This window comes from Podarcis bocagei, assembly GCF_964188305.1.
Source record: "Podarcis bocagei genome assembly, chromosome: 4".
Taxonomy (NCBI): Eukaryota; Metazoa; Chordata; class Lepidosauria; order Squamata; family Lacertidae; genus Podarcis; species Podarcis bocagei.
The window spans coordinates 41,454,903-41,478,891 of NC_138128.1; the positions used below are offsets into that span (position 1 = coordinate 41,454,903).

The window sequence follows — 23,989 nt, forward strand, 5'->3', positions numbered from 1 at the left end:
TTCCTATCCTTTGTTTCCTTATAGTTCCAGTCTGAGTCCTGTCCTGTAGTGGGAATGTCCCGCTCTGGAACTTCACAGGAGGAGCTGCGTATCGTAGAGGGACAGGGACAAGTAACTGACATAGGACCATCTGCAGATGAAGTCAACAACAACACCTGTGCAGGTGAAGGGTTTTTTTTAGGTCAGAAAGGGGTTGAGGAACTGTGTGCATAGCAGCAAAAGCCAAAGATTTGAGCCCCTTTTTGGAGCTCCTCATAAAGAACATTGGAAAGCTACAAAAGAATGTTTTTAAAAAGAAGAATGTTTTTAAAAAGATAAGGCTTCCGGGACACTTCCAAAACATTGCTATTTGGGGTGGGATTCAGTCACATGCCAGGACATATAGCAGGAAACGTGAACAGGAATGCTCCTACTAGGAGATGATTATACACTACAGCATTTTACTGCAAGTTCCACTTGTGAGAATTAGGAACCTAGGAGGCTGCTTTCTACCAAGTCAGATCTTTGGCCATCTAGCCCAATATTGTAAACACTGGCTGGCAGCTGCTCTCCAGGGTTTCAGGCAGGAGTCATTCCAACCCTACCTGGCAAAGCCATAGAATTCAGCTGTTGTGCCCACCGTGCTATTTTGTACAGGAAAGTCCACCAATGGGACAAGCAAGCTTTTTCCTTCCAGTGTCCAGGACGTCTTCTTCTGCTCTCACTTTGATGTGTGCACCATTTAGGATATGAGGAAGCATCTGCTTTATACCAATGAGGAAATGTCCTTTATAACTTTAATATTCTATTTCTCCAGCCACCCCTGAGGATCTTCTCCTGGACAGTTCAGAGAAGTCTGTGGTGGATGGGCCTTTAGAGACAGCCCTTGAGCACCTGAAGCTGGGCAGCATCTTCACTTTCAGAGTGACAGTTTTGCAGGCATCTAGCATCTCAGCAGAATATGCAGACATCTTCTGCCAGTTTAAGTGAGTTACAGTCATTCCTTCTCTATTTGCCCTTTACCCATTTCAGATAACCTTAGGAGATTGTGGTTTCTCCTTCCTTTGCCCTTCGGTGGCTATCCCATTCTTTTCAGATGGGAGAACCTAGATTGACAGAGGTTGATTCCTGACAGCCAAAACGTTTTAGCATTTAGAAGGCTAAAGGATGGAGGTTAGAGTATAGATACCAGACCTTCCTTTGGTGGAAGACATTAATTATTACAGGAGAAGAGGAGGACAGCAAAGAACTATGAGGGATCCCTGCATGATGGGGTGAGGAACCCTTTGAGGATTATTCCCCCTCAGGTCCTTGTCCTACTTGCCTTTCAGTATGTGAGTACCCCCAACAGGAACGTAGCACTCAAAGTATAGGAAGCCTCAGTGGTGACCATCAGACCTCAACTGAGCTAGTGTTTAATGGTTTCTGCCTGTGTAGCAATATGCAACTATGGAACATACCTGTGATAAATATATTTAACAACAACAACAGCAACAACAATAAAACTTGTATTTCTTCACAGCTTTATCCACCGCCATGATGAGGCCTTCTCCACAGAACCCTTGAAGAACACTGGGCGAGGCCCACCCCTTGGCTTCTATCATGTACAAAACGTAAGTATAGAATCTGAGAAGGCTTCATTTTGACAACTCCATGGGCAGCACCTGCATCCAGGGTGGAAATAGCCTCTGGTAGAGCAGATTTGTGATTGCCATAGAGATGGTATTAATGGTGACACCTTTAATGTCAGGCAACAGTACTTGAAACAGCCTGATTAACAAGGATATGAAAAAATACATTGTTCTGGATTCAGGGTGCCATCCTTATACGAAGAATGAAGCAAGCTTTTCATTTTGTGCATAATTGGTGACCTCCTTCTGGATGAAAAAGAGCCATCAATAACAATGATTGCCATTCAAGCTGAAAGCTGTATTATAGGCATATTATAGCTTGCTAACTATAATCTGTATTGCATAATTCTATGTGCTGCAACAGCAAACAAGTATTCAAGATGAGGCACAACCATTGCACCAGCACACCATGCCCTGTGTCACATGCTGTACTTGCTGCTGCTTCTGTTTATCATTGGTATAAACACTTGGAATTTGCAAAGTGCTTTGCAATCTTTATTGTGTTCACCCTCATAAGTCAACATCATTATCATCACACAGCTAGAGAACTAAGCTGAGAGGCCATCATTTTTCCAGATCAGTCTATCACAAACTTAACATAAAAACATGACCAGAGTGCTGCTGAATTCAACCAATGGCCATGTAGTCCATGTAATAATAATAATAATAATAATAGTTTATTGCGGCCATAGGCCCATACATGTAGTCCATGTATAAATCTGTGAAATGAAGTAATAAATATCTGTGCCCAAGTACCACTTTTAGTTTATAATTTTACTAAGAATATTAGTAGTAGCAGTAGTAGTACTAGTACTGAGTGCCTTTCATTTGCCATGTAACTAATGTTAACCATAAACTTTGCTGAAATAAATTTTTCTTAAGTGAATGTGACCTTGTAGATATTCTGTTTCAAATGGCTTTTCTTCTTCTTTTCTTTCCTTTCTCTCAGATTGCAGTGGAGGTCACCAAATCTTTCATTGAGTATATCAAGAGCCAGCCAATTGTCTTTGAGGTATTTGGACACTATCAGCAGCATCCTTTCCCACCTCTCTGCAAGGATGTCCTCAGGTAAGTGTCACCTCCATAACAACTGCCATTGCCATAGGATTAATCTCTCACTGGCTTTGGGGTTTGCCCTACTTTAGCCCAGATTATGTCCATTTTGCAATATGCAAAGTCTGTGGCTGCAGCAGTAAGAACAATGGGGCTCTCTTCATTGGCCTTATTTTGATCAGGTTCATGTGTTCAGTGGCAAGGATCAATGGTTTTCAGAACTGCCTTGCAGTTTGTTGTATGTTAGAACAACTAAAGCATGCTCAGGTATATAAGGGCAGATGCTGCTGTTACATTTACATCATTAGAGCTCAAAAAGTCTTGGTCTGGTCAAAGAGTACAAGTCTGACACTCAGCTGGACTAGACGAATCAGTGCTGAAGTCTTGGTTGCAACTTCTGAGTCTTGGGTAGGTAAAGAGTTGGAGCAACAGCTTAGTACCCTATCAGCTCATGTTCAGGTCCTATTATTTGACCAAGCACAAATTCCTATGTTGGGCCTACGTTGATATATTCTAATTTCTTCTCACTGTGTTCCCTTTTTAAAATTAGTGTTTCTTTCTCTACAGCCCCCTAAGACCATCCCGGCGCCATTTCCCTCGGGTCATGCCATTATCCAAACCAGGTAGGAGAGAAATTGCTTTTCATTTAGCATGATTGTAAATAGAAATGTAAGGACCAAAAGGATAGGAGAAGCAGCTGCAGTCTCATGGAATAGCTGCTGCCAGGGATGAAAGAATGTGATGGAGCAGGTCTCTCAGCAGAGCCAGCGAAGTGACCTGAGCATGCCCCATAGCTGTGGCATATTGAGTACCCTCCATTTTAAGTTGGGGGGGGGTCCTCTTTTTTGCTCAGAAGCTGTATGCTGCTTTGTTCCAGCAATGGAATATACATCTTCAGCAAGTTTCTAAGTTTTTGCCTTTTCCACAGCTCTCTCTAGCAATGAGGCTAAACTTGAGCTGTGCACACACCATACATTTAGAGTACACTTAAAGCACAAAGTCACTCCCCTCCCCCCCAAAAAAATTAATAGGACCTTAATTTGTTAACAGTGCTGGAAATTGTAGCTCTATGAGGGGTAAAATACAGTTCCCATGATTGTTGGAGGAAGCCATGTGCTTTAAATGTATGGTGTGCACGCTGTCTAGGCCTGCTCCATTCCTTTCTTTTATCACTATAGATGGTTTGTTGATAACACGGTGATAGCCACGTACAGCATTACTGTCACCAGTATGTCTCACCCCCACTGCTGAGTATCTGTCTAACGTGATAAATGCTTGGCTGGCTTCCTCATTCTTCCACATTGTGGTTCTGAATGGCACACTACATTTTAAGGCTATTTGGGTTTGCAAGCACTGGATGAGCTGCTTATGTATTTTGTTTAGGCTGCATCGTGTTTCTGTGCATAATTGTTTCATATTGTATTGTGCTCTCTGTTTGCCTCTCTGTTTCCCCTGTGAAGAACAAGAGAGATCCCTCCTGATGATTAAGGGTCTGATACCCAACGTGCTTGCTGGCCAGCTCCTGGAAACATTCTCTGGACACATGTTGTATGCTGCCAGCACAGCCTCCTCTTTCCTCATCAGAGAGGGGGAGGATCCCAGCACCACACCATCCCTCTTACTTGGGAACTGTGTTGTGAAAAAGGCTCAGAAGCCTGGTTGGTCCCTGGACAAAGCTTTGGAAGGCCCAGACTCAGGGATCTTGACTTGGAGGGCTCCTGAGAAAGGCACCAATGCACTACTCAGAAGGACAGGAAAAAAGGGGACACCATAAAGCAGTGTAATTGCATTGCTTTCCCAAGTTTAGTTTGTATAGTGTCTTGAATGAATCCACAACATATGTGAGTCCCTCACAGGATGACTTTGATCCCTGAGTCAACGGGATATTCCATTCTGCTGTGTGCAGTGTTCTATGTGATTTCCTGCTACCTCTTTCTTCTGGGTTCTGTGTGTGTGTGTCTTGTGTGCTTATATTTATTTATGGGCTGTTAGTGCAGCTCAGGGGATTCAGTGATGGTGTTGGGCCATTCATTCCTCTCTTAAACAAGGGGTGAGGAAACCTGTGGCCCTCCAGATGTTGCTTGACTACAACTCCCATGATGTTGGCTAGGGCTGATGGGAATTGTGGCTGTCCTGATGCTGCTGTACTCCATGTTCCCCATACCTGTCTTCAATGTTTGGCCACTCCCAATAGATTTGAAAATGCTTAAGGATAGGGATATAAATGCATATAAATCCATAACTGTACACAGCACCTTACAGAATAGCATTTGGGGGGGGGGGAGCAAAGACAGAAAACCTAACTTGAGACATTTGCAATTTCACCAGTGAGGAACACAAGTAGAGGGAAATGAAAAGTTCCACTTGAGATGCGTAATGGAATTGATTTCTGGAGTCCTAGGACATGGTACAATAGATCTCCTCAGGGTGTCTCAAAGTTCAGGCATGCAGAATTGCTGTCTATATGTATGCTAGTCGACCACAATATTTTCCAAACATCCACTCCAGAAAAAAATGCCTCTAGCTCTTAATAATATGCTTATTTACCTACATGGTTCTTCTTTTACACCACTTAACAATGCCGTGAGCATTAGCCACCCCCCTTTCTTTGTGTGTCTTGTGTCTTTCATGAAAATCTTTAAGCCCAGTCCTTCTTGTTTGTCATTCAGAGAGACTGCATTGCTGATGAAAACAAACTAAGACTTTGTTTTCATATATGTGGGTCTGTTGATCTCAATGCAGGAGAAGATGTGTTTTGTGTGTGCTTATGCATTTGCTTACAGAGCCCCATCCATCTTCCTCTTTGTATATCTGGGTCCAAAAGCCTTCTTCAAACATTAATGGATCTTACCATTGACTCTTTCTAAATTTTACATAGTAAGTGTTGGTGTAACTGGCTGTCCTGCCCTTGCTGTGCTGTGGGCCTTGTCCATATTTGAGCATTATTTAGCTGTTAATCCACTCCCCCCCCCATTTGAATTAGACCTCTGCCTTCTCAGTTCATACCAATAGGAGTTCCCTTTTGTGTTTGCCCCCACCTTCTACTTTGTTGGTTCTATTATGCCAATTAAATGCTATGAAAAAATTATGTGGTTTGCTTGTGATTTTGTGCAAATTTGAGAGTTCCAAAGAAAAAAATATAGATAAGGCTATGCTCCTGCATTCAGGAGTACTTCAGAAATAGTTGGGCATGAAAATAAATAAAAGCATTAAAAAAATAGCGGGTGTGAAAAGGGGAGTAGCAGAAAATGATGATTGATCCACCTACACCCAAACCCTGAAACAAATATTCTGAAATCCCAAGTGCGATTGTTTGGAGCTGATTCCCACCCACCCCCAATTTATTGGATCATCCCCATTTCAGGTAAACCTGAATTTGCAGGGGGGAAGCATTGAGATTGGTGTTCTTTAAGGGTAACATCATGTGGACTACATAAATCAAATGGGAATGCGAACAGCTGCATACACACTGTAAACTCCAATGTGGACAAGCCCAAGCTGTGAAGCCAGTCTACAATCTGAGAAGATAGGGCTTGTTTGCCCTTATCTTTAGCCTCTAATTCCAATTTTTTTCTTTTGCAGTGCCTGCAACCAAACTGAGTGCCATGACAAGGCCCAGCATTGGCCCCTGCCAGTGCAAGTATGATCTGATGGTTTTCTTTGAAATCTGTGAGCTTGAGGCCAATGGCGAGTAAGTGTCTATATTTGTCAGTGGATCAGTGGGATGGGGATAGCTTTCTTTTCTAGGAGACATAATTTGATCATCCTACCTGAAACTTGTCTTAGGAATGACTAAGGAGACTTCTTAGGAACGTGCTCATTTAGTCCTCTTATTCTTTATTTTGCTGAGTCATGCACATGCAAGTTAGAAACAAGCTACATATTTGCAAAGCATTGTACCGAGAATTTGGGATACAAAACCTATATGTAAAAGTCAAGCTGTGGGTGAATAGTTGCCTAATGAGAAAAGAGTATCGGTTACGGTATATCACAAATAATTGAACTGAATATCCTTATGCCGCTATGGATAGAATAATCTTAATTTTCGTTCTCTCAGTTTCTCATTTTTCCAAACTTTAATTCAGTTCTCTGCATTCTGCAACAATTTGCAATTCCTCCCCACCAAAAAACCCCCTCATGTAAATTCATTGACATCTTAGTGCAAATTTCTCCTAAGAAACAGTCTGTTTCCCTTAATACAGTATAATGCATTTCTGCGTGTTATTTTTTTCCTAATATTTTCATTTCCCTGCCCCCCTTCCCTTAATGTATACATTTTTGTAAACATTGCTTGGGAGAACTACTTTGCAGGTTTTGAAGGTTAGCTGTGCTTTGGTTCACATATTGTTTCAGAAATTGCAAAATTGATAGATTCAGCTTTAAATGCATACTGCATCAAAATTCTCCACCATTCCTACATGCCACACAGTATGATCATACCCTTTTTCTGGCTGTGGTCTGTGCAGGATCAAGAGCAGTTTGCTGCCTTAATCCTGCATGCCCTCCTGCTGAGTGACTGTGAAGCAGTCTGAAAGCCTCTCTCTCTGTGTTTCCCCATTTCTTATCTGCTTTTGCCCTTCTCCCACAAGGCAAAGGATAGACTGATGCAAATAAACCTAGCATTGACCCTGAAGTTGTGGAGACCACTGTGGTGTGTTCTGTAGCAATTGTCCCTGTCTGCAATGTGGGGCCTTTGATGGGATGCAGGCTCAGGGCATCCCATAACACAGGCTGAATGCATTTGGTGCAAATACAATGTTCAGTGAACTTGTTCAAAAAATACAGGCATGGTAGCATGGGCAACACAGGCAAGGATCTCTAAGAGTGTGTTTCACTTACACTGTTTGGGGGACTTGGTGCTGTGGGCTGACATTCCACATCCTGTCTCACTGTAGCTTTCTTTTATAGCTACATCCCTGCTGTTGTGGATCATCGTGGAGGAATGCCCTGCCATGGAACATTCCTTCTACACCAGGTATTTTCTTCCCCAATACCCAAACTCATTGGCTCTTTTCTGTAATGATATTTTTGTTAGGTTCAGTTCTACATCCAAAAATTACTGAAGGTGGGTAGTGAAACACCGATAAAAACACAAGCCTCCTGCCATGTTTAACTAAGCATCTTTGGGCACAGACCTGGAATGGCAGACTCTGGACACATATGAAGAGGTGCATGAGAAGGAATGGGGTGGGGATGCTAAGACAGTGAGGAAAAAAGCTCTCTCCTGTCAAAAAGGAATCTCAACTGCTGTCAGAGACTGGAGAGAGCTCAGAGCCATGGCCTGGGGTGGCTAAACAGGATTCAGAGGAGCAGGAGGTTCTGGCGTTATCTCCCAGAGCCATGTGATGCCTCCCCTGGTGAGAACAGGTGCACCAACCCCAATGGAGTGTGCACCTATAGGCTACACATTTTTGCAAAACTAATTCTTGCTAATAAGGTGTGTGTCTCATCTTGGCAATCAAGCTTGTTGGGTTTAGAACTTTGTGTCCTGATATTAGACTGTTATCTGGCCTTGCTCCTAGCTCGGTTAACTTCTTCATTCCATTTGTAGGAGCCACGAGACCGAGTTAGCACTTGCTCACTGCTGCACCTTACGCTCTCACTCTACTGGTTTGCCATAAATTTGTTTTTCATGCTGAGCAGTACATAGAATCTTTTGTCAGGAAAGGAAATGGGAGAGGTTCAACTGTGCTCTGCACTGCAGATTACCTCCTTTAAAATGCCTCCTCCTTTTTTTTTTTTTAAAGTATTTTTTATTGCTTTTCTTCTTATAGGTTAAACAACAGCACGTATGCAACAAAATATACCCTCCCCCTTAGTAACTATGATGCAGCACAGTGCAATGAAAGAGGAGTAACACAGAATCAAAATTGAAAGCAGCCAAAAGTTTTGATATGCTGTAGGAAGTCTGTTGTATATCTTGCTCATACGCATAATAAAGCAGTGCCCAAATGACCCTTTTAAATGAGACAAACTGTATTTATTTGCCTATCTTAGCAAAGCACTTGTCAAATAGACTATGTGGCTAGCACTGTAGATTGCCTCATTTAAGGGCCAGTTTATAAGAGGTGACCTGTTGTAGGAGCCATGTCCTTCTCCCTCTCTTGGCCAATATTTTTGCCCCTGTTCATGCACATATCCTTTTGCAAAGGGCAAAACCCACCCAGTGCTGCTCATTGCTTAGCTGAAGTTCTCATAACCGCTGCCTCCTTTCTCTTTGGGCATGGTGGATGACAGGGTATCCAGAGGAGGATCACCGTCACCCTGGTGCATGAGACAGGGAGCCACATTCGCTGGAAAGAAGTGCGGGAGCTGGTTGTGGGTAAGTAAAGCTTGTGTCTACCCTTTCTTGTATCTCCTGGCCAAGGGGGTGGAGTCTCAGGCCCGGGAGTGCAAAATGACCTCCCGGGCTTCTCAGAATGCACCCTGGGCCATGTCGTCTCATGGGTCTGGCTTTGTGATGGGCTTGGATGTGATAATGCTGATGGTTTGCCTAGATGGAGGGTGAAGATGTGTGGGTGTTGTATGTGCAGGGCTGAAAACCTCGTGGCTTTTGTGCGGCTGGAATGAACAGGGCAATGGTGGTTCACTTCCATTGGAACTGGTAGGGCAGAAGGCAGGAAGGCCAACAGGAAGTAGAGACAGAGCCAATGGCGGGCAGAACCAACTCGCTTTAGTTTTGTCTCTGTTCTCCTCCCTGCCGAATTCTACAAGGGCAGCCCAGAGTCTTAAGGAGTAGAAAGCTGATAGCCGGTGCCATTCCTCGGACTGATTGTAAGTAAGAAGGCAGGCAGGTGGGGGTTAGATGAGGCCAGATGGAGGTTAGTGGGGCAGTGCCCTAGTTGATCAAATGCTCCAACCTTCACTAGTACAGGAGTAAGAGTCACATCCATTGCTCTGCTAATTTTTGCCTCTAGCCCCACCCACCAATGGCATGTGGCTCCTGGAAGGTTCCCCATGAGGGAATGCAATACTAAGTCTGAAAATGGTTCTCCACCCCTGTTGTGGCCAAATGGTTGCCTGAACCGAGCAGCCCCTTACTCCCATTGACTCCAGAGAGGTTTATAGACACAAATGCTATGTGCTGAGCATCAAAAGCAGTGCTCCGAGACCTTAAGTAGGCCCCTGAGCATTCTTACTGACTTGTAGACAGTCTGCACTCTGGAGATCTGTGTCTTATTCTGGTATGTGGTGCAGTGAAAACCATTCAAAATGGTATTTATATATTGTGAGGAGCTATTCTGCCCCTAGAACCTCAGGGGCTGTGAGGCTACTATACCAGGGAATTTATGTTGCTTATGCAGGCAGATTTTGAGAAGTCTCCAAATTATAGTGGTGTGGTAGGCTTGCTGCCTCTTATTTGTTCCAGGGCAGCATGGATCTGTACAGTGGCACCTCGGGTTACATACGCTTCAGGTTACATATGCTTCAGGTTACAGATTCCGCTAACCCAGAAATAGTGCTTCAGGTTAAGAACTTTGCTTCAGGATGAGAACAGAAATCGTGCTCTGGCAGCGCGGCGCTGCAGGAGGCCCCATTGGCTAAAGTGGTGCTTCAGGTTAAGAACAGTTTCAGGTTAAGAACAGACCTCCGGAACGAATTAAGTACTTAACCCGAGGTACCACTGTATAGTGAGAGAAACAAAAATGTTGCAGCAATATGATTTTCTTAATAGCTACAGCTTGACAGGATCACCACATTGATAGGCTGAAAAATATACCTGCGTTTGAGTTCCCTCAGGAATAAACTGTATGTGGTGTTTTCTGCTTTTAGGTCGGATTCGGAACACCCCAGAAGGAGATGAATCCCTCATTGACCCCAACATCCTATCTCTGAACATCCTGTCATCAGGATACATCCGCCCCTCCCAGGATGATCGGTGAGTCTGGCCACAAAGCATGCTCTGCTCATTTAACCTGAGGCAAACATGACCTCCCTGTAGATTTTCAGGGAGTGTATATACCTAAATATATATTGGGGGGGCATTTCTCTGAAGGCCCCCCCTATACTGCAGTATGGACAATCAGTGAGCTAAAGCCATGCTGAGGCTAGCTAAGTAACAGGACTATAGTGTCCAAGTAGCAGAAAGAGAAAGCAACAGTGGTCCAAAATATTTTCCCCAAGCATCCCTCTGATTGAGAAGAGTTTTACCAGGCTGGTAACAAAGATTCCAGCCAAACATGCCTAATTTTTCTTGTTTGGCCTTGGCCATGAACATCCATCACCTTATCACTGAATGTCCAGTGAATTAGAACCATATCAGAAGCTACTTTGTACTAGGCTCAGACTATTTGTCCATTTAGCCCATAATTGTCTACTATGACTGACAGCTTATCTTCAGGGTTTGAGGCAGAGATCTCTCCTGCTCCACATGCTAACCAATATCTTAAACTGCCACACATAGAATCGGGGACTTTCTGTGTGCAAATATTGTGCTCTACCAATAATCAATGGTCTTACCCCATACATACAGAATTTTTGGATTTGCCTGTGGTATGCTGTTCCTTATACATTAGCAAAAATCACATTATTGCTTATCACTGCTCCTTGTTCATGCACTAAGAGCTGGTTTTCTGGGGAAAAGATAGAACAGGACTGTTGAAAGTTGGCACCAGCTGCTTGGAGATATTTTGCTTCCTTGGAGCTGGAATAGCAATGCTTGCACCAAGCACATTATCACCAGGGCAAATTCAGAATATGCTGGGACGGGGGTGGCGCTGTGGTCTAAACCACTGAGCCTCTTAGGCTTGCCAATCAGAAGGTTGGTGGTTCTAATCCACGTGACAGGGTGAGCTCCCGTTGCTCTGTCCCAGCTTCTGCCAACCTAGCAATTCAAAAGCATACCAGTGCAAATAGATAAATAGGTACCGCTGCGGCGGGAAGGTAAACAGCGTTTCTGTGTGCTCTGGCACTTGTCACGGTGTCCTGTTGTGCCAGAAGCAGTTTAGTCATGCTGGCCACATGACCTGGAAAGCTGTCTGTGAATAAACGCCAGCTCCCTCGGCCTGAAGCGAGATGAGCGCCACACCCCATAGTTGCCTTTGACTGGAGTTAACCAAGGGTCATTTACCTTTACCTATTATTATTATTATTATTATTATTATTATTATTATTATTATCCATTCCATTTCTATATCATTTTATATTTAAACAAAAATATCGCAAAGCAGTTTACAACACATTGAAACATCAAATAAAAGAATCCAGAATAAAACATTACCGAAGAAAGTCAAATATAAAGTATAGATTCAAAGCAATATAATATAATTATCTTAAATATTTCAAAACAAAACATTACAAAGGAGGTCAAGTATAAAATGCACATTAAATAAAACAGTATAATTAGCAAGAAAATAAAATATTATCATAAGCATAGAACATATCTGCTGCTGTTGCTGCCCATCCTGTCAATGGTGGTTCATTGTGGGAGTCGGCTGTGAAAGCTCAGGTTCAATGACCTGGGTCTGCACTAAGACAGCCAGGATGGTAATGCATTGTAACAGTTATAATTCCTAAGATGAAGGACTGAGTTTGGTCCCATGGATGGGGTACTCATGCTACTATGTCAGGAGAACAACAGGCAAGAGGCAACACGGCTTCCAATCTCAGTTTCTTTCACTTTTTTGGGTGGTGGGTGGGGAATATCCCTTTCCATGTCTCCTGTAGTTGTGTGGCTACTCCATTTTTACTGAAGCATCTCAGGCTGGTCCCTCAATACTCATCTCCATTCAGACATTTAACATAACATGATTTATCCTGAACCTCTGGCAAAAGAAACCACTCATCACGAGCTTGTATGGTTGAGCTGTGAACAATAAAAATGCGGGTTGCGGACGAGGCAAGGTGTTAGTATGCGATGTGTGAAAAACAGAAGCTGCCAAAGAAATGCTGGAAGAGAAGACAGATTGTCTGAGGTGAGTTACCCTAGGACAAAGGTTATGCAGTAGGGAGGTTCACACAGCCTGCTCTCCAGTGCTGAAACAATGGGTGAAAGGGGTTGTGGGGCCACACAGGCTAGCTCTGCCCTTTTCCTGTGCTGTCTGAATGTATGGATGGCGGGGAAGCATTTCATCAGGCTTAGCTGTGGCTCACGTCAGTCATGGAGGCAAGGCTAGCCCATAGCTTATACCCCCTCACCCATTTTTTCAACACTGCAAGGAAGACTGGCATGTGAACTTCCTAATGTTAACAATTGAGCAAAGACTCTTTTTAGTATTCACCTCTAATGGCGTTTCTCTTCCAAATAAGCAAGCAATATATAAATGACAAATAAATTGAAATGTTAAAAAACCAAGGAGTGGAATTCCATGTTGTGCTATGATGAACATTCTGTCTGCACAAACATTGCAGCTTGCCAGACAGAACAAGCCCCCCCACCCCCATGTGCTGTTCTGGAAATTTTGCGGACACCCTTGAGCCAATTTTGGGGTACTGTATGTGGGAGGAGGAGGGGGGGAAGCCTGTTGCACAAGCAGAAGTCATTGTGCAGGGGTTCCAGCGATGGGGCTGATTAAGTGAACCCAACCCAGAAAAATCAATGAAAGGAGGGCCAACCAGCATACAGCAGTATCTCTCTGAAACAGTAGCTGCTAAAGACCTGCTCCGTGGATTAAGAGGGAGGAGTTGCAGTTATGGAAAAGTATTTCCAAATGGCAGTTTCTTTAGCAACAGACACAGCATGCACAAGCAAAATAGGAAGAACCTCACAGCAAAAGTAACTGCTGTCATGAGTGTTCAAAGTGATCATCCCTAGTTTTGCTCAACAGTTGCTGCTCCCCCTGTGACAATCTTGGGAGTACATTTGGCTATTAGGGATAAGCACAGCAAACCTGGTTTGCAAGTGCCCAGCTTGTCAGCATGCCAGCCACCTGCAAAAGTTCTAGGAGCACTGAATAAAGCTGACATTAAAGATTTTCTGTAGTTGTATGGTGGATATTGATCAGTAAAAGAACGGAGTCATCCTGGATGTGCAGTCCATTTAGGTAATTCTGCATATTGGATTGGATATCTCTAGTGTGGGGATGGGGGACCAGTGGCCCTTTCAGTGTTGCTGGATTACAACTCCCATCTTCCCTGGTCACTGGCCATGCTGGCTGGGGCTGATGGGAATTGTAGTCCAGCAACACTGGAAGGTCACATGTTGCCCACCCCACTGTACTGCATATTCTGGGAATGGATTTTTCTGCTTCTTTCTTACTCAGGCTCTCAGCAGAATACTTGAACATGACTTTTCAAATCAACTAACAAAGCATTCATATGCTTTAGGACATGTTCGGGTTGTTTCATTTACAACATTTATCAATTTCTCTGGCAAAGCAGCATAACTCATTAAAATTCATTTTTCAAAGAAAGCAATTAAAACTCAAAAGTGTCAAGAACAATAAAAAGGTTTATCCTGGGTCATGAAGCACCTGTCAGGTTGCTTGGGGAGGGATAGGAATCACATATACAGAGCATTCATGTTTTGGTTCTTCCTCTCTGGATCTGTGCCTGGCATAAGAGCATTATTCTCAGCTGCCTGCATGGAGGAGAACTGAATTGTTGGCTGATGCCTCAGAGTTTGCTAGCAGGATGGCCAGATTTTGCAGGAGGAGGACAATCTAGAGCAACTGAGGAAGACAATGGACAATTTACCATCTTCCAGAGTCTCCACCCTTCAGTTCTGCATGGGCTCTGGGGGCTTGCTTTGGGTCTTGACGTTGCTGAAGCGAGAAGGGTGGGAACCTACCTAACCCATCATGTGAATCTTTTGCTTCTGCTCACTGCTTTGCTATTGTGTGTTACCTAGCTGCCTTCCCAAAGACCAAATAACAATATATTTTGGTCTCATTCCCTCTATCCCCCGGCCACTGAAACCTCTATGAGACTAGAGAAGGTTCCATTGCCTTCATTCTTATAAATGCAGTGAAGAACTTGGAAACTCCTTGTCGCTATGGCATTAACCCCCGCCCCCCAATGTGTAGTGGTTAAGCATGAATTAACATGGACAGAATGGCCTCGGGGGCTCATTCGGGCCTTAATAACTTGATTGGGTGATGGTTGATGCAGTTATGTTCCAAGAACTCAAGGTAAATCCTAGTGCAATAAATGAGGCTGCCATCACATGATTCAAATCTCAATACCAAGAGGGTAGTCCTGTTAGTTACTACATTTGTATTCAAGGTGGCATACTTGGGCTTTGCTCACAAGACCACTGTGAAATTGGGTAGGCATGCAAAAAGTGATGCACCCACTGGACTTCATGACTATACCAGGATTTGCTCAGCTCTCCCCAGCTCAGGCCCCAATATTCGGTGTCAGTGTCGGACACTCACTCACTCACTCACTCACTCACTCACTCCACTCACTCATAATGGTTGTGATATTGGATGCTTTGCTATTTTCTACTGCAGCTTTTTGTGGCTTGCCAGTGGGCAGAGAGAGGTGCTGTTTATAGGGCTTGGGCTTTTGAGAAGCTGCACTATGGAACTGCTGCTACTGCTGCTGTTGCTGCTACCACCCATTTGAACCCACACTAACCATGTGATTGTTTGTGTTTTTGCAGGCAGTTTCTTGATTCGGATATGCCTAGGTATTATTTGTTCCCCTCCCCATTTATTTATTTATTTGACCTCCTCCCTGGTGCCCCTACCCAAGTAAGCATTGTGGTCACCAATGCTACAGTTGGAACTTCCCTCCACCCACTCAAATACACCAGCTTCTTTCTCCTTCTCTTCTGTATCATTGGGCTTTTTGTTCCATTTTGTTCCTTGGGTCTCTCTCCCCACTCCTTGTTTGGTTTCCTTTTCTTCTTTCTTTCTTCCTTTATTTTTTTTAAAAAAACAGCTCTCTTTTTTTAAAAAAAAATCTTCTAAATCTATGTTCTTTTTTTGGCTGGTTTTACTTTCTGTTTTGCTGCGGTTGTAATTTTTTCTGACATCTGCCAAAACTATGCTGCTCCACCCTTTGTCCATGCTGAAGCCCCTTCCCTTGATCCCAGCTCTGGCACGAAGGCAGTTTGGATAGCTGTGTGCTGATGCAGGCTGCATGAGAAGCTGGGCTGGGTGTGATGAAAAGAAGGGGATGGGGGTGCAGGAGAGCCATTGCCGTGTGGGAGATGAGGGAAGAACCTAGTTTAACAGGCTTCGTGGGAAGGAGAACGCAGCCCAAGAAACACAAGCATTAAATGGTCTGCAAGTTTTACAATGATTAGTCTGCATGTAATGCTAAGCCAAACAGTGGTTTAGCACAAATGTGCTCCTCTTCCAGTCCTGCTGCTGCACTGCTGTTGAGAGCCAAGCAATTGTTTGACTTAGCATGCTGTCTAAACCTTAGCTCGTGGTTTGAAACACTCCATGAGCTGTAACCAAGGTTTGTTCTTGGTTTGCAGTTCTGGAGGTGGCAAACCAGGAGCCTGGGTTCAGATGACACACTAAACTAAACCTTAACTCACAGGTGCAGCAGGACTGGAAGAAGAGCAAGGTGGCTGCAACCTCCTCTCCAGAAGCTTGCACACTTGAGCATTCACACTGAGCCATGGTTGGCCTAGCACTGCATGCAAACCAAGCCAGCGGGAATTGTTGACGTTTAGAATATTATCCAAGGTGGACAATCTTGACATACAATCTGAAAACTGTACTTAACTTTGGAATACTTCCTCCTTCCCCTAAGGTGTGTTTGGGATTTCCCTTTGTATTTAGAGCTAAGGAAGAGAATGCTGAGAAAATGGGATTGTGGATATCAAGGTTTGTTTTAGTTTACTGGTTTTTCTGAATGAATTCCATTGAGAGCCCAGGACTTAGTTCTTGGCTGCCTTGGATTTGCAGAAGTCAATAGTCCAGCATGGGCAGAATAGGAATAAAATGAGGCCTTTCTTGCTTACCTTGATTGCAAGTCATTTGCAGATATTTGATTGATCTGAGGTGTCTCAAGGGATTGTGGTTATGTTGAGGCACATGCTTATTGAGCTTCTATTTCTGAAAGTTTGGTACAAAAGTTGTCATTCCAGGGAAGTGTAAATGGAATAAACTGGACTATGCTAAGTGATTCCTCTGGAGTAACTATTCAGTCTGCCGGTGATGATACAAAGATAGGCTTGAAATAAATTTCATGGAGTAAATGGAATAAACTGGACTATGCTAAGTGTCCTCTGATTCCTCTGGAGTAACTATTCAGTTTGTTCCAGAAGTCCGTTCTTAAACCAAAGGGTTCTTAAACCAAGGCGTGCTTTCCCATAGCAGTGGGGGACTCAATTTACACCAAACAGGAAGCGGAACATGTTCTGCTTCCAAGGCAAAGTTCATAAACCAAAACACCTACTTCCTGGTTTGCAGTGTTCTTAATCCAAGTTGTTAATAAACTAAGCTGTTCTTAAACCAAGGTGCCACTGTACTACCCTTGTATACTGTACAATGATGCTGCAAAGCAATAATATGTGGTTTATTGCTTGCATGTGGCCTATTTAATGAGCTCTCTGATTGGTGCCAGGCACCATTTTGTGCAGGTAGTCATTATAGAGGTATAGCAGTCCAATAAATAATGATATGCCTTCCAGTCATTCATTGTTATCACTAGCCTGGCCTTTAACTCCAGGGAATAAGTATACTTCCAGAACTCAGAGACTGTCAGTGTTTGGCAGATACCTAAGAACCAGTTAGGCAGCCCATGCTTAAGTCATGGGTCTATCTATTATTAAATAACAATACATATCAATAAGTGTTAACTAATAAATAGATTCAATCTTCAGATTCTGCCTTTCCGTCTTGGATAGAGATGAAAGGATCCGTCAGCTTCAGTTTTTTGAGCTTCTCATTTTTTCCATTCCTAAATTTGGGTCCCAACATTTCTGCAGCAATTTGCAAATTTTCTTTTTAAAAATCCACATGAAAGTTAGCCAATATTTCCTAACAAGCACAGTTCTGTATGCAGCTTTGACTAATGTAAGGCTTTTGCAAGCAATTTCTCCTAATATAATGCATTTATGTATAAATTTCATGAATATATTCATTTTATGCATATCATCATCATCATTGATTAAATAAATAAATTTGTATACCAACCTATACCTACAGGTAAATGAATTGTTGTAAGCATTAGCTAGTTGGAGAGCGGCATCTCAAAATTGAGATGCATGTGCATTTCAAAGGAAGGCTGTATATTGGTTCTCATACTGCTTGAGAAAGTGTGAATTTGATAAATTCAGCTTTAAATGGGAAGTGGATTTAATTGCTCCCCAACCCTAGCCTTAGTAACAACATTGCAGAGCTCAGTTCCTTCTTCAGCAGTTCTGTTTGTTTCATCCACTGTGTTCTATTGCTTGTTCCAGGTAGCATGGTGGAACTGTGTTCCATTATTGGTTTGTGTGTGAGCTTGGGTAATGTTCTCCTTGGGATGAACTTGACAGTTGTTGTGTGTATTTGGTGCTGGGAAGGAACTTTTCCCAGGTCAGACTGACTTTTAGCACTTCTATGTAAATTGAGACACCAACTGATTTTCCTCCAACAATTGGTATTTACCAGTAATTATTGCTATATCTTGAATTCCATATCTTGCTATAGCACCTTTGCATGGCACACCTTGCTTGCTTCTTCTCTTTGTTTATCAGGGCATGCTGTAATCTGGACCAAAAAACTAGATCTTTTTCAATTTAGCAGCACCATTTCTCATCACAGTTCAGTGTATAGTATGTTTTAATTCAGTGATTCCTAAACCTTGCTGGTTTAAGACCAGAAGGTTATCTCATGTTGGCTTCAGTTTCACAAAGCTGGGAAATAGGAAGTGATGCCTGATGTCTTCACAAGCATGCCTCCGTGATCAGTGACAATGTTGTGCAGTGTCACAAACTGTGCTTGCTTACGACTTGCTCTCCGTGTACCCTCAAATTTCCTTGGTCTTTCAGGCCTAAATCCAGTTGAGGAGGATGGATTGCCAGGGACCAGCAAGGATGCCCCACATTGTCCTAGTCCTGTATTGCCTTACGAAGCAACTTACTCTATTGCTAGAGGAACCCTCCTGTGCAGTGAACCACCCTTGCTTAAAGCAGCAGCTGGCAGCATGGGTTAAACAGTGGGAATGCTCCCTCTTCTATTACCATTCTTATGCTGGCTCAACACAGAGGCGTTTTTGTGTAGCACTACAGTAAGGCTGTTCAAGAGATTGAGGTGCAAGTTCATACTCATAGCTTTCCAGATCCACCATAACAGCTCTATATAATTCAGACTGGCTTTGATTCAATAACTTCTCTAAAATGTGACCTGCAAATGACCAGTTGAAGAAACTTTTGATAATACATTTTCCTAACTCACTACCTTGGATACTTGAGTGTAAATTCTAGACTACATTATAGCATTTAAAGCTTTATTCTCATCCTTACCATCTGACTAGCAATGTATTATGTGTGAGCTAAATTGCCTGTTGAAAAAAATGCAACTTCTGCTTATATGCAACTTCTGCTTGATAATATATTTCTAAATTCTCCAGATTGAATACCAGATGCTTAGAAAAGTGATTGTATTAGTAATATATATTTCTGGTGTTGTCAAAGGATCCAATAATTAAAGAGCACACAGATACACATTTCTTCTTTTCTAGTGTATCAGTGTAGACAAGCCCGTAACCTATGGAGTAGGGTAAAAGTTTATTGTTGCATGAATGAGTCTAGGTTCTCAGTACAAATATCACAATACAATGAATGAAGTGACATAATCAGAATTCCATGCACTTAGCCCCCCAGAATAGCGTTCCTTCATCTTAACTTCTAGATTTGAAAGTCATACTAGTGGCATTCCCATTAAGTTCTTGACAGTGCAAAATTTTGTGTTCTTCTTCTTCTTCTTTTTTAAAGGAACCCACAACCTCACCTTCCCACCCCCACCACATACAATATTTGCTTAGCAATGTGTTTTCAGTGATTCATTTGTATTTGGCATGTTTTCTTTGGAAGAGGGCTGAAAACTATTGTTTGTGCAAATTTCACCCAGAACCCCTTTCTGCTTTTGCCTTGCTCAAGTCATTTTAGTCCATTTTTCACACTGTGAATCAAAATCTTGATAAGAATCACACTCCACTGAAAACAGAGTCTTGATCCTTAAGCCTACTAATAATGCAGGGGAAGGGAACCTAGCTGGATGGACACAGATATTAGAAATTCAACTAAAAAGTGAAAGGAAAGTGTTGAATATGCAAAACTATGTTCTGAATTTCATTCTGTGACCATATTCTTCTACCAAGAGAGGGCACTTCCATATTGACTGTTCAATTATACAAGATGAGGTTATTATCCTGCATTTTCTAGTGCTAATATACTGTCACTTTTCTCACCAGAAAAGGTCTGATAAGAAAATTGCCCTGGAAAGTGCAGGATAACAACCACTAGCTAGCAATATTGTATAACCTCCATGCAAACATATCAAGATTAATGCTCAATAAACAGGCAATGTTGTAAAGCCTCTGTGCAAACGTGTCAGGATCAGTGCTTAACAAACAGCTGGTCTGGAAGCTCCCAGAGTGAAGGGACAATAGTATTTTTGCTTTTCATTTGTTGCCCACCTTTACCAAATTCACAACAATCTATGGCTGCACTCTGTTCAAATCACCATCTACCCCATGTAGCTGCCTCTCTGGGTAGCTTTCCACAGGGCACCATATAAACAATGCTTTCTGACATTTTGATTTCTTTGTGTATGTGTGTATGTGTACATGTGTTTGTCTTGGGTTGCCTTCCACTTATAGCATTTCACTGGGAAATGACACTAGGTATTTCTACCTCACTTTACTCTCACACACTTGCTTGATCTATTCCCTCCTCCTCTTTTCACTTTCTCCTCTCCCTTGTTTCCTCTTCCCTTTTCCTCTTCCTTTCCTAATCTTCTTTCCTTCCTTCCTATTGGAGTTACCTGTTCTCCCGTGGCTTGTGTCTCCGTGATCTTGGTCTCAGCTCTTTCAGTTTTGGTTTTGGCAAGATGCTGCGACTCTCATTGTCAAGATGCAATGTTTAGAATGGGATAGAAACTGTGCATCATCAACTAATAGTCAGATCCTCTTTAACAAGAGTCAACAAATATTTCTGAGAGGTGGACCTACTATAATGCACAATCTTCCCAAGAGGAGACCTGGCTTCTTTTTTAAAGAGACTTCTGACTATGTTGATATGAGTGTTGGTGAGCTGTGAAAGTGGAATGTCCATGTGGAAATGTTTTTGAATCATGAGGATGCTCAGACACATATTAAAGTCCCAATATTTTGGTCACCCTTTTCTGTTGTTTAGTGGCACAAAAATGCTGAGCCAAATAGGTTTTACCAAAGGAATGCCATCATAATGGGAAAGGCTACTGAAAGGGGATGAGAGTGACGTTTGGGTGTCTGTATATCCAGGATGAAGAACCATTTTCAGCATGAGATCTGTTTTAGCTCATGAGCAGCCTTCTGGGGACTGCATTCCAGTGGTGGCGGGCAGGGCCAAAGGCAGATGTGGGCAGAACCATGGTTGTGACTTTTACAATGGGCTACGAAAGCCAGAGGGTTCTATGCACAAACACTGCACAACCATCTCTCCATCCTCCATCCAGGCAAACAAGGAATTGTCATCATTCAAATAAACATTCCAGCAAGGCAAAGATACTAGAAGAGGGTGTGTGGCCTGGGGGGAATCCTGAGAATCTGAGGGAGAGGCTTGGGGGGGCACATTCAGCCCTCAGGCATGAGAAGCCCCGTTGCTGCTGCATGTCATCAGAGCTTACATCTGCTTTGGTGCTTCCATTATGCAAAGAACTGAACCTCTATTTCGTATGTGGTGATCATTCTGGAAACCCTGGCTTCCTCAGTGGGATAGTATGTCACAGTACTGATAGACTATCTCAGTTATTGTTCTCAAAAGACAATCTGGGTGTTTTTTTAATAGGGCCAGCTAAAAGACCACACTTCCCCCTCCCCCCAAAAGGGCTAAACTCAGGTACCTTATGTACCTAATTTCACAAAGCAAGAAGCACAGTAGTTCTCAGATATCAGTAACCAAACAGGAAAAGGCTAGGGTAAGATAGGTCTGGAGATAATTAAATCTCCCTATCATTCAGAGTCACGATACTCCCTATAAATCAGAGATTGGTGGAATAGTCAGTTTTCTTCTGGAGCTTTGGTGACTGTAGCTGTATGTGGGAAATGAACTTTAAAGAGAATTCACTGAAAGCACTTTTATGAACATATCAAACTTTTAAGGTCTGCAGTGCCAAATGCTTCTGGAGAGATGGAACTGACTGCAGCACTGAGCATCCTCACTCTTTTCTTTTCTGAACATGCTTGCTGAAAATTAGTACCTCCTTCCTGTGGAAGGAAGATAGATTGTCTGTGTGCTATGTTTGACTGAAGAGATATGGCCCTGGAGTGCTTTAGACAAAATCTGAAAATACCCAATTGTTTCAGGGATAATAATAATAATAATAATAAATTTTATTTATATCCCGCCCTCCCCAGCCGAAGCCGGGCTCAGGGCGGCTAACAACAATAAAACAGTACAAAAGTACAACATAAACAACATTCTAAAATCATTCATTATAAAAATTAATTAATTCAAGCCACTAGCAATCAAGAGAAGCTCTCTGTTTTCGTATTGCTTTCCTCATCTTTCCCCCTGACTCTTGCTTCCTTTCCTCTTGCCCATGTTCACTCTCAGAGGGCATGTTTAAATTACACCCCAAGATAAGTATGGAACAGAGCTTTGGCTTTACCATGGCAATGTAAGCAGAAACATGTGGTGACTTTTCTGCTAAGCCATAATATTCACAGACAACTTGAAACTTGTTTATTGCCAGTTCTAGATGAGAGAATGCCACCTGCATGCAACTTTCTATCTATTACTGTGTCCCTCTTTCTTTGTCTTTCTGGCACCCCATCATCTCATGGCTTAAATTTTAACCTTAAAACATACCCCCAAATCACCTCTGCTCATATGCAATATTAAAAACAACAACCATGAATTCACAGCACAGAAGCTTCCCTTGAGGATTCCCACAGATGCCTTCACTATTGCTGTTCATAATGAGGGGGTGTTTTTGAGCCACAGCACTCCAGGATGGCTGCATCCATTCAGCACAAATATGTCTCTCTGTGTGTGCATGTTTGCGTACTGCTGCTGATGCAATTGTCACAGTTTGGTGGTTGATGGTAGTGTTTATTTTTAACCAACCATCTTGCTGTCTCTTTGCAGGACGTTTTACCAGTTTGAAGCGGCATGGGATAGCTCCATGCACAACTCTTTGCTGCTGAATCGTGTCACCCCATACAGAGAGAAAATCTACATGACCCTCTCGGCGTACATTGAGGCAAGACCCATCAGTGTCATTTCCTATAAATAGACCACACAGAGCTGAGTTTTAGAAAGGGGCTTCCACCTTGATTTACTCCAGCCCTCCCTGTCTTAAGCAGTCCCATAATTCCTTGTGATTCTCAAACTAATATGGGGTTTCGGAAGACACTAGGCTAACATAGCAATACAGGAAGCCCTTACATCAGCATTTGCCAACCTGGTGCTTTCCAGATGTTTTGGCTTACAGTTCACATCAGCCCCAGCCCAGCATTTTACCCTGAGTGATAAAATCCATTCAGACGTTGTTTCTGTGTGTACATGAAATTTGTTTGGGGGAGCTGGAATGTCTTAATGAATTGCTCCCATGTATTAGTTGGAAGGTCTTAATGGGGTGCACACCTCCTATGCATGAGTAAGTGCACCATGCAATTTGACTGAGCAGGGTTCAAACTGCACAGGGTTCCAGGTCATGTAGAATGCCTACATGCACACAGTTACAGCTACATAGATCCCTCTTTCAGGATAATGTATAGAGGTGGGACGACATCAGGAGCAAGAGCAGCATGTGCGGCAGTCCTCCCCTTCCCTCCATGCATTTAAGGTACATATAGAAGAGTGACTAAATGGACCTACAGAGACTTGCTCAAAATCATCCAATGAGCTTCATGGCTTAACAAGCATTCAAACTCTGATCTCCCTCATCCAAGTCAATCTGTGGGAAGCAGGGTGGACTCTTAAACTGAAGCTAGCTGCTAGCCACTGCTTGTCAAGAGAATAGAAAGGACTGCCAGTGACTGACAGGGGAGAGAGCCTGAGGGACCATTTTTAGTATGCAGTGAGCACCCTTCCTAGCAGAGCACTTCTTAGCAAATGCCACTGTCTGCTTGTTTCCAAAACTTGTCTTATTTTAATAACACTTGTAGGGAAAGCAGCTCCTCAGAGTCTTGTTCTACTTTTTGCAGGCGTTTACCACCCTGCTCCCAGCGGAAATCTTTTTGCAAGTGGATGCTTGTTTTAAAATATAGTACAGCTCTAAATGTGATGATAA

The 23,989-nt window shown here is 42.9% G+C and overlaps 1 protein-coding gene across 22 annotated transcripts in view; it reads left to right on the top strand.

The window, feature by feature from the left end:
* Positions 1–23,989, top strand: part of KIF1A (kinesin family member 1A) — a 117,044-nt gene that overhangs the window by 82,048 nt on the left and 11,007 nt on the right. For 6 of the 22 annotated variants that reach the window (XM_081192492.1, XM_081192507.1, XM_081192510.1 and 3 more), the window contains 12 exons: positions 25–163; positions 797–965; positions 1,502–1,592; positions 2,560–2,678; positions 3,231–3,286; positions 6,246–6,354; positions 7,572–7,638; positions 8,901–8,985; positions 10,437–10,542; positions 15,208–15,234; positions 20,373–20,396; positions 22,843–22,957. In XM_081192492.1, the coding sequence (XP_081048618.1) occupies positions 25–163; positions 797–965; positions 1,502–1,592; positions 2,560–2,678; positions 3,231–3,286; positions 6,246–6,354; positions 7,572–7,638; positions 8,901–8,985; positions 10,437–10,542; positions 15,208–15,234; positions 20,373–20,396; positions 22,843–22,957 (1,107 nt within the window). The remainder of the gene's footprint in view (positions 1–24; positions 164–796; positions 966–1,501; positions 1,593–2,559; positions 2,679–3,230; positions 3,287–6,245; positions 6,355–7,571; positions 7,639–8,900; positions 8,986–10,436; positions 10,543–15,207; positions 15,235–20,372; positions 20,397–22,842; positions 22,958–23,989) is intronic. The other 16 variants (XM_081192503.1, XM_081192513.1, XM_081192493.1 and 13 more) reach the window with 3 other exon arrangements.